This window comes from Colius striatus, chromosome 2, assembly GCF_028858725.1.
Source record: "Colius striatus isolate bColStr4 chromosome 2, bColStr4.1.hap1, whole genome shotgun sequence".
NCBI classification, from domain to species: Eukaryota; Metazoa; Chordata; class Aves; order Coliiformes; family Coliidae; genus Colius; species Colius striatus.
Window position 1 is genome coordinate 93667664 of NC_084760.1, and position 14476 is coordinate 93682139.

The window sequence follows — 14476 nt, forward strand, 5'->3', positions numbered from 1 at the left end:
GGTGCTCTGAGGGGCTGACAGGTACAAGATCCCAATGTCCCAGGTTGCTCACTTTACATTTTTCCTCCAATTTGTGTTAGCAGGCTGTAACATTAGGATGAAGGATGCTCTTAAGTCAAAAATGAAATGTTATTGCCCGAAGCACCAGGGGTCATTCCTTAGGGATCCCAGAGAGACTACTCACATGAGAAACGGGAGGGAGAGGGTGGGTCACAGTCTAGTGATACATCACTGCATATTAAACACAAAATTTTCTAGCAAAGTTGCATTAAAAACACCTTCTTAAAACCAGAACTGAGATACAGCTTCAGTGAAACATCTTTCAATTCAGCTTAACATATTTATTTTCTTTGCATTTCAATACAGCATTGCTGTTGTGTATTTGCACCTCTCCTCCTACCAGAAAAGCCAGGATGGATGCAGACCTGTCATCACAGGGCACATTCTCAAAAATGCTGCAACTTCCTTTTTGAGTAGTAACGGTTGTGACAAATGGGACTTGACAAGAGTGACAGAGGAGCACACACATGCCCAGTCAAAGCTCAGCTGGGCAAATTTGGGTTGGAGCCATACTGCAGAGATTTATTTTCCTCCTGCATTTTTGAATTCTCTCTAGTTTTTATGCAGCTATGTAACCAAAAACCTTCCCAGCGAGAGCGATCCAGAAGACCAACCAAAAAGCCCTCAAAGCAGTCTGCCAGTGAAGGTTTGCCACGCACATCTGAAGGGTGTCCGAAGGCCCCAGAAACCAGCAGCGGGGCTTCCATGACAGCAACGGCTGTGGCTCAGATCCAGGACAAACCCTTAGCAACCAACCACCACCACCACATATGTCTAACCTGGCAGATTATTCTGGATTTACCTGCAGGCCTATCCCAGGCAGAACTGCAGGCCACAGCACAGCACACAATTGCCACACGTGGCACGTACTTGTGGGCCTGTTCTCATGTGGCTTGTGTCTCTACAGGACCAGCAACCCCCACTGAGTCAGACCAGTACGCACAATGCAAGAAAAAAAGATGACCCATTCCCCCAATTTACATCCCAGCTGGAAGGATAGCAACAGAACAGGATTCTGCCTCAGCCTTTGTTTAAAACTATCAAGAGGCTCCACATCAGCAAGCTGCCATCATCTTTCATTTTGATCTCACTTGTGCATATTCTATCATCGCTTATTTGCTTTAACCTAGAAACTGTCTGAAGCAGAAACCGTGTCTGTCTCAATCTGCCCATAGTACTGTGTAAAACTTCTTGCATTCCACATTTTCATCATAAACAAATGGTTTTGAGTCCAACACAGACAGATCCAGAACCTTTCCCTAACGCAACCTCATACACTGCATCCTGCCACTGACTGCTGGAGGATGAAAACCGTGGAACACAGAACTTATCATTCAAAACTCCCACATCCTTCCTAGTGATTAAAAACACCATCCTCACAGCAAAAGGTTCAGCCCAGTTGTTACACACTTTCCTTTCTTTTCTAAAGCAAAAAGTGTCTGCTTTTTGGCACGTCAGAGCTGCGGAAAGACTGCAGCTGATGGAAGTAAATAAGTCATCTGGGACAAAAGAAAGTTAAAGGGTGAAGGTAAGTAACCTCTCACAAGGGGTTTTCTCCCATGTTAATAGCCAGGCAAAAAAGAAAAACCACACGGTGTTAGTAGAGCGAACACCTGACTCAGCCGTTCGTACCCTCCGAGTCATAAAGTCTGGAGTAGCGCGGACAGAGCGTGGAGGCGGGGAAAATGCAGGGTGTATGGAATCGTAAGAGAGGAATTTTTCAGCTGAATTAACGGTCATGTGGTAGATGTGCTCAAAGTTGCTCGGAGAGGAGATCAGACGGGAGTGATGATGAGGGGATTGGTAAGGGGAACGCTGCTACCAAAGACAACAGAGAGAGAAAGCAATGAAGGATGGTTTGTTCAGGTTACATCGGCAATAGCAGTTCACGAGAGCGGTCAAACACTGACGGACAGCCAGACAGCAGCCCTGCTCGCCCGCCGACACACGGGTTCTTACATTGTCACCCCCACTCCTCTGAGCACCTTCCTTACTTGGTGTCACAGGGGCCTGCCGCCCTTGCTGTTGCTAAAACATTAAAAACAAATAAAACTTTTAACTCATTGGGAATCGATTCTAACATTTATTATTATTTGATATTTCAAAGAGCACCACAGTTGTAAAAGGTGCTTTACAGACAGTTGAGAAGCATCAGTTCCCTGCCTTGAGGAGCTTACAATCTAAAATAGACATAACACAACAAAGGAAGGTGAACACAGGTGAGACGGTGCGGGGAGAAGAAAAGATGAGAATACACAACAGTTAAAGATCTTAAGAAATTTCCTTCTGTTATTCATGCATTTCAGTGATTCCATTAATTATCACCCGTACAACAAACACAGAGTACTTCTAACGGAAGGGAACAGTGTTTCGACAGGATAGGGACACAGGTTGTGTGGGAAGGTGAACTGGTTAGTGTCAGACAACTGGGACAATTTCTTCTGCTGTAAGCAGACGACACGAGGCCTATGTCCTTCTGCACATCCACTTCATCCTCACAGTGATGGAGTGATGAAGGGACTTGGCAATGCCTTCTCTGTGCTGCAGAAGACTAGGCCCTGAACGGATAAGGTGCAAAAGTACGGGGAAATTCAATTGCTTGTAACAGGTCAAGTGAGCAACATGTTCCCAAAGGGGACATAAAGAAAGAGAGGGGAGACATAATCCTGCAGATTAAACAGAAACAATTTCAAATTCATCCCTACCGAATGTGCTTATGTGAGTGCTCTTGTAATTTAGAGAAAGTCCAGATTTCACGTAAGAGCGTTTCAAGGCTTGGTGTCCCTCCCTGTGCCATCTGTACACGTGCAGCAGCTCAGCCTGCGAGGGGATGGTTTGCCCAGCAGCCATGAGCAAATCAGGACACCTTTTCTAATTTCTAACTTCTAATTTTCTCTTTCCTTTGTCCAGCTGATGTCATCACATTAAAACAAGCAGATCTGAGTAACATTAGAAATGTTAGGACTTAAAAAAATAAAATATGGTAAAAATACAGCTTACCCCTCCACTAAACCTAAGGCACTACTGTTTGTATATGGAACGTATTAAAAGTCTGGAAGAACATTAAGTCACATCCCAATACATATTATGAAACATTACTGTTCTCTTTATTTCAGCTGGTAAAATCCAACTTTTTTCTTTTTTATTTCTTTTAAACATATGGTTAATATGAGGCTTTGCATGTTAACCAAAACATCAAACACCACATTATGGCATATAAGACATAATATACATTAAATTGTTACTATTAAGTTTAGCAGCATCTAAGTGTCATCAGTAAGAGAAGCCACCATCCTAAGAATGGTCCAGGAAAGCAGACTTTGCCAAGTTATCTGCTCACAACAGAGAACTGGCAGCAAAGCCAGTTGTGTTCCTAAAACCCAGTAAGGGAGAAAAGGGAATGTCTAAAATCACAAGCTAAAAAGCAGAGGGTAGGCCAGCTGCAGACCATGAAAATATTTATCCAGCATTCATGAATGTGAGAAAGCCACGACATGGTGACATTTTAAAAGTGATCCTCCATGGACTCCACCGTTACTAGATGCATGCATGGGGTTCCCACTTTCTTTAAAGAATACCAAATACAGGTAAGTATTCGTTCACTCTAAACGTTTCTCGTTTGAAACAAGCAAAGCTTCACACATCATCTAGAATGGAAATATAATGGCTCGTGTATAATGAGGTCAAACTGAAGCATAATGTTCAAATATAATGGCAGTCAAGACTAGCTTTTGTAAGTAAAATACTTAGGCATGCAGAATATGAAAGCAAAATCAATCCTGTACATCTGATGTACACAGAGAGGTGGTCTGTGCTGCAGTAAGTGCAGTTCCAGATTTCAGATCTTCACTACAAAGGAGCATCCACGATAAAGTGGCTTCAGGGGACAAGAGGGCAGAAGGGAGGCCAGACTGTACGGCCAGTTAATTGGTGACAGGCTGCTAGGGAAGAAAAACATGTAAATAAATGAGTTTGGGGATACACTAACAGGAACGATTCTAAATTGTACAAAACAAGGCAATGACCCAGATCTAGTATCCACAGCAATAAGACACAAATATGAATACAGCTCTGTCAATAGCAAGCAAGAACTTCTGGTTTCTGTTATGCTGTAGCCCACAAACTTGCTTGTTGAAGCCAGACCCTTGAGTAACTGCTTGCCATGAAGAAAAGAAGGCTGCCAATTGGCTGATAACCTCTAACATGTTCTCTCTCAAATCTGACCTCACTCAGAGCCTTGGGTGTGTTGGTTTCTGCCCAAACACAGGGCTACACTGAAGTCAAGGGTGTCTGTTGATAGAGAGAATAATGTGGGACCAGGCTAATAAACATCTCTAATGCTCCTGTCACGGCCCATTGCAGACCAAGAAACAACACACAGACAAAGCGTCTCTCCCCCAGCTGTGGCTGCATCAGCAAGGGCAATCACATGCAGGCAGGTGTGTTGCACATATGTAGGCATATGATACAACACAACACATAACCTGAGTTTAACACACTCCATTTATCCAATTTTCATTTGGTACATTTACATTACAAATACAAATGAATACAAACTAAAGGCAGGAGAGTCAGGTTAGAGTGACTGCAGAGTTAAATTTTGATTGGATTCACATTGCATATATAAAGAGATATGGCTGTATTAATAAATATCAATACATATACAGGTATAAAAATGGATATTTGCTTTATGAAGTTAATCCATGGATGCTAGACAAAAGCTAGGCTGAGCTGGCTATTTAGTTTGTGACAATCTCATCTAATACAGAGATTAAAATATCTATTCTCCTACAAAGCCTACTTATTACTAAGGATCCTTTGGCCTACGGGGCACTATCCTGACTCTGGTGAAGGCTCATGCTGGATGAACAAGTTTACATCAGTAGATCCAGCCAAATTTGAAATTGTTCAATTAAGACAGAAATAACGGAAAATAACAAAGCCCACTCCATTCCTTTTATACTTTCTGCATTCTAGTATCTAAAAAAAAAAGAAGTTACATCACCTAAAATAGCTAGATGAACAGAATTCGAGAAAACTGTTAGCAGCCTTGCATTACTTGTTCCCCCTAGTGGTAGCCCTCTTAAAACGCAAAAATGTATTTTATCACCGGCTGGAAACAGGCATTCACAAAGTAAAATGCTGCAATCTTTCCCATAGTTCTGTAAAAACACTTTTTCTTCTGAAAAATACCAATCCATTTAATAATACAAAGGAGATGTTTCAGCTGCAAAATCATCACACGTGCTAAACAGCTCACATACAAAAAAATAAGCTATTCACCTCTCTGGAACAAGGTATGATGTATCAAGTGAAATAATGGATCAAAGTAACTCTTGACAGAACCTTTATTTCCTAATCTCAAGTTACACTTCCAAATTCACACACTTTCAAGTTCTTTGACACAATTCTGTGCAAAGTTAGGAATAAAAATACAACATGACATTGCAAGGACCTGCTGGAAACATACAGATCCAGTCTGCTTTACCTGCAGTGACATCTCCCAGCATTAAGACTGATACTTGCACAAAAAGAATTTTTTTAATAGTAATTTTAAAAAGAAAAGAAGTTGCAACAGTGGAACAAGTGCAGAAATTGATTCTATAATGTACACATTTTCTGATGTCTTCTCATTACTTTTAAGTGTGGAAAGCGACTTATGAATTTCTTTCAAAACATCACATTGATTGGTAAAAAGCAAAGTACCAGCCTTAACTTCAAACATGACCTTTGAGCTAATACAAAGCTCAAGTAATTAGAATGGATTCAAAGTCAACAGCCACTTAGAGATGACACAGATGAAGAAATATTAATCCATGTAAGTCTAGAAAATCCTCTCCTATGAATAAAAATCATTCCTCATTTTACACTTGCCAGATTTGGGGCTTGATGAAGAGTCCTAGCAGGTTTTGTTCCCCCTGAACTTTCAACTTTTTATGGTGTGGAACGGGATGCCTTTGACTACTGTTGGCAGTAGTAGATTATTTTCTCTGCTTGACAAGAGCCAGAAATATTTTAAAGAACCCACCAGAAATAGAAAAGGGAAAAAGGTTCTGATCTACATCCTGCCCTGAAGCACGTTATCATTCTTTGTTTAACATTATGTACTCGTATACTGACATCCAGGTAAGATATACGCTACCTGCCAAGCCTGTCATCTGTTTTCTAGAAGCAGTTCCTTCACTATTCAGTTATAAACACATAGACACACACACACATACTCTGTTGGTTTTTGCTCAACTGCACTGAATACTTTTGTTATTGAGAGGTTCCTTAGTATCTCCAGTATGAAATTTCAAGTAGATCCTTTCCTTTCCTTGCATATTCTCATCTACAGAAAACAGAGTGCCAGAAGGGCTCATGTACGATATGCAGATTTTACAGCAAAATGTAACATAAAGATACTGTTTGCTGCAAAAATGAAGTAAAGTGAGTATGTGAAGACCAGAGGTTATGCTCCTGAGCTCCCAGTGCATCTGCACAGCATACTTTATTTTCCAGTATTATTGTTGTTTCCTTTGGGCTTTTCAGCATCTGAAAGTCCCAATTTCGGCATCTGCTTTCTGCACAAACTCCCAGTAATAACCATGATCATTTTAGACAGTGCTTCTTTACTAATGCCTTTGTCTTATGGTGGTACTCCTATCATCTGCTTGATATCATTTAGTCTAATCTTTCTTACAGTGCTAATTAGCATCTTCTCAATCACATCTCTGACATTGTGGATGAGTTTAGAAAACAATACGGAACACACAAACAAGATGCTCAAGGTAGCCTGCAGCAAGCAGTATGATGAACTCCCCTGTGAACAATTTGTTCTTTCATCACTAACCTCCAGGTTAGTATTTCCTACATAAGGTTTTGTGGAAATGAACATGTGTGTGTGCACTACTACATGTTTTCTTTTCCCATTTTTCAACTTAAAAGAATAGGTTTTATCTAAGAAGTTCTGCTCTATTGAGACTACTTAATTTGGAGAGAAAATAAAAACCAGCATTTTTGGCAAGAGAAGAAACTTGGTCCCTACACGGTGTTAAGCTGCTACAGATCCACTGTTTGAGGATAGAGGTTGTAAAGAGATAGGCTAAGTTAGAGCCAAAGATGGGATGAGAAGAAAGGAACCGAATTAAGTTCATGGAGGAAGGAATTTCTTCTTCCATTCCCACAACGAACATATGTCCAAATCTTCTTCATTTTGTCCTTTTATGTGGCTGACAAAAATTATCAGCACTGATAGGCCAATCTGCCTTAAAACCCAGGAGGCATTAGCCACTCCTCTTCCTCCCCTCGATTGTAAAGTGTCATCCTATTATCACATACAGCAGTTACATACTAGTCACATACTAGTTACATTGCTCCTGACACGAAACACAGCAACACTCTGAACACATATATAAAGTGGTACTTGTCCTTCGCTTACTTGCAGCCTCTGTTGCGGTCAGTCACATGTACTTTTGTACTTACCATTGGAAGGTCTTTGAGGATCTGTATACCATCTCCTGGGCCCATATGTGCTATGTGGTTAAAATTAGTTGGGTTAGAAATTAATTTATTTCTCATTTCTGGATCGCGAAGCATCTCCCTAGAAGAGAAAATACTTTGTTTAGGTATTTCATTGGGACGTAAAGATGGACATTTATAAGACATGTAGAGCTTTGATTCTCAGCTACTTTTAAATGGAAATTAACTATTTTAACCATTTTAACAGTGATAAACCCTTGCTATTAGCACTGGCATGGACAAGCTTCCAGCTTGAAGAGTGGGCAAGGGGCTAGAAGAAAGGAATGCTGTTTGCAGGCTAACAGCCCATGCCCAGTAATTACCAAGATTCAAAGAACATACAACCACTATGAGCTGACAAAAAGCTCTGCAAGATGAGTAAAAGCAGAACTCATTTGCGATGTATTACAAAGTGGAGATGAAATGAAGTATAAGGTGTGAAAATAGAATTAAAATAATACTGCAGTACCTTTCTCGGTCTGTGGTCAGAATTAAAAGCTCTTCGAAATGGCAAGGATGCATTTCAGAACTCAGAATAAATACAATCTTAAAAGACCAAACCGCAACCAGCTCAGAAAAGGCAAGGACAAGAACTGGAATTTTATCTCCACTGTATACAGCTTTTCTTAGAGCCAAAAAGAAACAAAAGCTGGGAGCCAACCATCGGTGGAAGACGCTGGAAGTTAGAAAACTGAAATACTCAAGTTCATGGAGCGTAGCTTAGCACAGTAGCAGGTCATCTTTAGAGACTGATAGTAAATGGTCAGTAACATCCTCTGTGAACAGTGAGTAGTGCAGACCTATTTTTATTGCCATTTAGGAAGGTATTTGTGACCTGTCAAAGACTTCTATTAGGAACTCATCCAGAAGTCCTATGTCCTCTGAAGAGGTGAGTTTTCTGAGATTTACAGAATGCTTATGTAGTTAAATCTATAAATCAAAAAAGCAGATGACTTGGGAATACTGCTGAGAGTAGAATTGCCTTTAGAAAGAAAAGCAGAACCAGAGTCTGAAAGTAATTAATCCATATGCATAGTTAGCAATAAAATCTCCTTTTGCAAAGTGTTTATTACAGATCTTTATATATACAGGATAAGTGCACACCTATGTACCTATATACAAAATGTGGAGACATGCATTCCAAATTACAGCTGTTTTACACAATTAATTTGCACTCATGAACACTTGTGCATCCATATCCAAACTAGCATTCACACGCATTAAACACTGAGGATTAACGTGGTAGTGAAAGACAGAAACATCTGAATGGGCATTCCAGAAAGCAACAAATGAAGTACTACATTGGCATCAGTCCTTTAGGGCCTACAGGCATGTACAGAAGACAAGTACATGTTGAATACCGACCTCCTCTGCTGCATCCTCTCCTCCTCTGGTACTCTGAATGAATACCGGCGCTTGTTGTTGATGTTTCGAACCATTTGCTTCCTGCTGTTATCTGATGTCTCGGGAACGACCAGTTCATCGCCCTCTGAAATCAATATAAACATGATGATCCAGTGGGACAACTGATTAGGTGGTGGTGGAATTTGAATTGAAACACTTTTTCTGCCTCTGCACTTGCTAATGTTGAACACCATCCATTCATTTCTCATCAAACCTGAACAAATGCTCTTCAGATGGGTTTTCTTGGTCACTATTTACCCTGTTATATAGCAACAGACTTAGCCCTTCTTCACACAGAAGCTGACACAACTGTGTGCTCAAAACAGCTCTGACTTTCCTTCAAGCAAAGCATTTAGGTGGGCAGGAAAGGATCTCGGTCCTCTATCTCAAACTTTCTTTGGCAGTTCTCATAGAAAAATGACTGTAACAGTCTTGCTCTGCCAATTGTCTGGAAACTCAATGCAGGATTCTTTTTCATTCATTCCCTGCTCCAAATAGACTACTCCTTTGGAAATGTTTCAAGACTGATGTATTTTGGTGCAACTGTGGGAAAAGGGAAGATTTTTTTCCACACGTGTACGTCTGGCCAAGGAGTCTGTAATAACGACATGAAATGTATAGCGGTAGTAACTGTACACTAGGAGCGCTACTTTGAATCAACACTGACATTGCTCTGCCTTGTTTCAGATATATGGAGGCTGAAGTTACACTTAAGTCTGCACAGACACCCGACACCTACTGCTCAATGCCAAAACAGTTTTTGTATGGAACTGAACTCTCTTCCTTCCTTGAGATCAACTGGAGATTTCATCAAGTGTGGGATCTACTAGTAGCTTCAGGTAAAACAAACTTGCAGTCTTTTAAAGAGATAGACCTGGAGGACACTTTACTGTTCTGGCAGCTTCTTCTGAAAGACAGTGAGAAGTGTACAGGAGCAAAGCATCAGCCTTACTTCTGATCCTGTCTTCTCCATTTTTTTTCCTCTCTACTTTTAATGTTCAATTCTTACTAGACTTGAAAATTCTTTACACATGCTTCCACCATATTGTTCCTCTCTACCACTGTCATTCCTTTTATGCTGATTTGCTAGCGATGTAAATAAACACTGAAACACTGACAACAGCAGTATATGTTTCTAGAGTGTTTGTTTCCACTATTTTCAGAATATTTATTTTAAAAAGACTGCTAAAACAAAGCACATCCCCTCCCCATGTAAAAGGTTAAACAAAAGGTTAAGGAAATTGCTCAGCTGCTCACTTATGAAATGGGGTCTAAAAAGAAAACAAAAAGGTCAAAAAGACTCATAACAAAAATAGAATTCTAAAGCTAAAACTTTGGAGCACAATAATATGTGGCCCTAATAACAGGTTATGAATACATAATATTGTATTACTTTCTAATCCTTGGGAAATGCTAGTTTAGGTTAAGTACAATATTAATTTGAATCTAGTACTGCCAAGATCACTATGAAAGTCTTTAATTGTGCAGGCATCTTTAGATAGTGAACCCAGTCATTCTATTTTCTATCTCCAGTCTTTATTCAAGCCTTCCTTGAATATTCAAAAAGGTTAAAAAAAAAAAAAGTTAATAGCATCATTTTGGTTGGAAAAGACCTTTAAGATAATCATGTCCACCTTCACACTACCAAGCCCTTCACTAAACCATGTCCCTCAGCACCTCAGCTATGCATCTTTTAAATATCTCCAGGGATGGTAACTCCACCACCTCCCTGGGCAGCCTGTTACAGTGCTTAACAAACCTCTCAGTCAAAAAGTTTTTCCTAATGTCCAATCTAAACCCTCCCTTGAACAACTTGAGACCATTTCCTCTTGTCCTATCATTAATTACTGTGGAGAAGAGATCGACCCCAACCTCACTACAACCTCCTTTCAGGTAGTTGCAGAGAGTGATCATGTCTCCCCTCAGCCTTCTCTGCTATAGGCTAAAGAGCCCTGACTCCCTCAACCACTCTTCGTAAGACTTGCTCTCTAGACCCTTCATTAGCTTCGTTGCCTGTCACTGGACATGCCCCAGAGCAGCTGTGTAGCAGACATCACTGCAATCACTGTGGAATCTATAAGCTTTGGCTTTCTCACAAATTAACCACAACACATATGTTTGCGAGATCGCTTTTTACAATGCGGAGATCCAGGACAAAAAAAAAAGAAATGCTCTTTCTACATAAAAGTATGTATGATGAAAATGACTTACCTGCCATTTTGTTTTTGAAATATATTAATCTAACTGTCTCCAGGCCTAAAAGGTTTAGTGATCCTTCTGTATTCAAAGGTCGTACCTGAAACAAGGAAAAAATCGGTCTTTGTAACAGTAATAACTCACATTTATATGGTGCACCTTACTCTGAAAGCTCCAAGGTGCATTACAAACTCTACAAAGAGCACTGTTACAAAGCCAACCCGGGAGCAGAACAGCGTCAATGGTCAAAGCAAAGCCTGCTCCACATACGAGACAAAGGCTTTACACCATTCCTCCCAGCATTTAAACAAATCGTTCTGTTAGATGCCTAGTTCATAAAACAACTCAGTTTTGCCTATTAGTTGCATAAAGCAATAAGCTGTGCTTTTATTTTGTCTTTTATCACGTCACAATAAGCCTATCAACTTGATAAGAGTATATACAGATTGTTAAAGCCTACTGGTATTTGTGATTTCCAATTTCAAAATGAAAGAAGCAATCCACTCTCAGAGTCTGTACATTGTGTTAGAAACAATCTCTTCACAACAAATTGCCATTTTTGAGCCTCCTAGATGTAGCAATTCTTATTTGTGAAAGTAGCTTAACTCATTAAATGGGCAGTCTGGAGCCAAACATTAATCAAAGTACTAAATCATATTCTGCTGTGCAGGAAAAAAGAATAGCCTCAACTGCTTAATAACTTAAAATTTGGACATCAGAGAAGTAGAACAAATTTTCTCTAAAAGGCCAGATCTGCCTCTCTCCTCAAGACAGTTAGTAGCCGAACACCTTGATCTTTACATCATTTATCCTTACAGCATTGACACAATATTTTCCTGGTCTGAATCTGACATACAGGGAATTGATTTGCACAGACACTGAACACGAGACCACAAAGGTAATTTCTTGTAGTTCTATGTCACTGGAATACCACTAAAGGAATTGTGTTGACTCTAATACAAAGTTGAAGGCAGCCTAAACTATGGAAAAAGATCCATTCTTCTTTTTTTTCTTTCCAAATACAGCTGAGCAAACACCTCCTAAATACCAAGGAAGTGTCAGTTTTCAAAAACTTCCTTTTGATAATTGATCCAAACCTGACATCATCCTGGTTTTAATATTTGTATTGGTTGAACCAAAATATTTGAACCATGTCCATCTACAATGTTGTCAAACAGCAGAAGACAGATTTTTAAAGGCCTGTTTACTTATCTTCACATCCACCATCTTCTGGCAATAACGTAGATGCAATCAGTCCCAATGAAACCATACCCAATTAACAGCAAGAAACTCCGCTCTACAATAATACCACTAGGTCTGACAAACTCACAGGCTCCAGACTGACCATTCATCTAAAACAATGAAACCACACGCAAAACACATTTTATATCTTCTATTCTGAACACAAAAAGCACTAGCTTATTTGCAGTAGCTGCTCTTTTAGTTCAAATACGTTTAAACAGGCAGTTTCAGTTATGGTTTCTAACCTGCCTAACAATACTGAGTCTATTGCTATTGAACCAGCAAGTTACCTTTTTGAGAGGAATAGTCTGAATCCACTCCATGGAGTTCACGTCAAAGATATCAACTGCATTTTCACTGTACACAGAGAGGTATGGTGCATTGTAACCTGAGGGGAAATAATTAGGTATGGCATCATGTGCTTTTAGACACTGCTCAAAATATACAATTTCTTATGGTTTAATCATATTTATTAAAAACCAAAAAACCAACTACTCCACAATCCAACAACAATCATTGCAAAATGTGTTTTAACTCAAAAGAGACCAAGAAATATATTCTGAAGGGAAACCAACACCACGAAAAAAAATACTTTAAACCTCCGTGACTTTTAACTTTGAAGAACCAAAATACTTTTTGAACTAGAAGGGATTACAGTTTACTCTGCCAAACACTGATGTGCTTCAAAACGAGTTCTTTTTTGTTTTAAAAGGCTTGTTAAGAGCTCATATTTTGTAAATGATGTGGTAGGAAAATATATTGTTATTTAATAACTGTTGTTTGAACTGAGCTCTTAGTCTTTGGATTATGTACTAAATGAACATCAGTAGGAACTAAGCACCATGACAGAGTCATAAAAATCTTCATGTTTCCTTCTAGCTTTAATTCTCTTTTCTTATTTTCTGAATTGTAAAGAGAACTCATGTGCTACTTATCTGGCACATTTCCCTATAATGAAATTTGTTCCACTGGGCCCACTTCTAAAGAAGAAATCAGTATCCCATGTCGGCAATAAGACTGCCATGGACTGCCAAGACTAACAAGAGCATCCAATTTATGTTTAAATGTAACACTGTTTGCTATAAAATATACCTCCATTCTGAATTGGAATAACATCAAGTCACTTCATTTAAGGCGATCGAAACACTTTCACAAATATTAATGACCCCTACAGAGGAACTACACGTAAAAATATCTGTTTATCAATCTATCACAAAACTTTTTATTCTGATTCACGCATTCTCTGAGTCCATGACAATAATCACACTGTTGCTTGAAAATCAGAAGGAGCACACAGCCTGTAAAAGCTGCTCCTTCCGCATTCAGAAGAGGCTTCACTCAAGGTGAAACGTTCCTCTCTTCTGCAGTGTGACTGCTGTCAGAGTGAGGAAAGAAGACAGACCATTCTGAAAATCAGCCTAAGTCTGGGTTCATTCACAGATACTCTGAGGACAAATTTGGGTAATCTTTATCTGCACTCAGAAAGACATAAAAAAGAGGAAAATAGTCATTGCAGGGTTTTTGGTTTTTTTTTCCCCCTCCAACTGCCACAAAGATAAAGCCCCAGCTTTGAAAAAGACGTGCCATAAATGTTTTAATAGTTCTTGCTAAAAATGGAAACCTATTACAGTATTTTTCCCTTAAGATTAAAAAAATATATTTTCTATACTGCCTGCTACACATTGTATTTTAGAAGGGAAGAGGGAGATGGAACGGGAAACACATAAACGAGTAGTTTAGAGGAGCAAAGAAGAGACGAATGAGAAGTGTCAACAAAAACTGCTGAGGAAGAGAGAACGATGGAGTACGGAAAGAAAAAACACCTACTTAGGTAGGAACAAATAACATTAGAGAAAACCAAGTTGTACTACCAGGTCCTGATGACTCTGAATGTCAAGAAAGCCTGAATCACAATGCTGAGCCAAAGTACAGCCAAATTTTAAGACTTTAAATAACAACAGTTCAGTGTCCGTGATAAGCAATGCACAAAGATCCCATTAGCCTCTGCAGGACCTGAGGCGTTCAGCTGTTTTAGAGATCAGGCCATGTGTTCAGAAATTGGACATCAGAGCAA

General features: G+C 39.5%; 1 protein-coding gene across 5 annotated transcripts in view; it reads right to left on the reverse strand.

The window, feature by feature from the left end:
* Positions 1-14476, reverse strand: part of CDC42BPA (CDC42 binding protein kinase alpha) — a 177644-nt gene that overhangs the window by 11193 nt on the left and 151975 nt on the right. For 2 of the 5 annotated variants that reach the window (XM_061991531.1, XM_061991529.1), the window contains 5 exons: positions 12693-12790; positions 11176-11260; positions 8926-9049; positions 7525-7642; positions 2020-2088 (listed from right to left, as the gene is read on the reverse strand). In XM_061991531.1, the coding sequence (XP_061847515.1) occupies positions 2020-2088; positions 7525-7642; positions 8926-9049; positions 11176-11260; positions 12693-12790 (494 nt within the window). Of the gene's footprint in view, positions 1-2019; positions 2089-2172; positions 4002-7524; positions 7643-8925; positions 9050-11175; positions 11261-12692; positions 12791-14476 lie in introns of those variants that run through there. The other 3 variants (XM_061991533.1, XM_061991532.1, XM_061991530.1) reach the window with 3 other exon arrangements.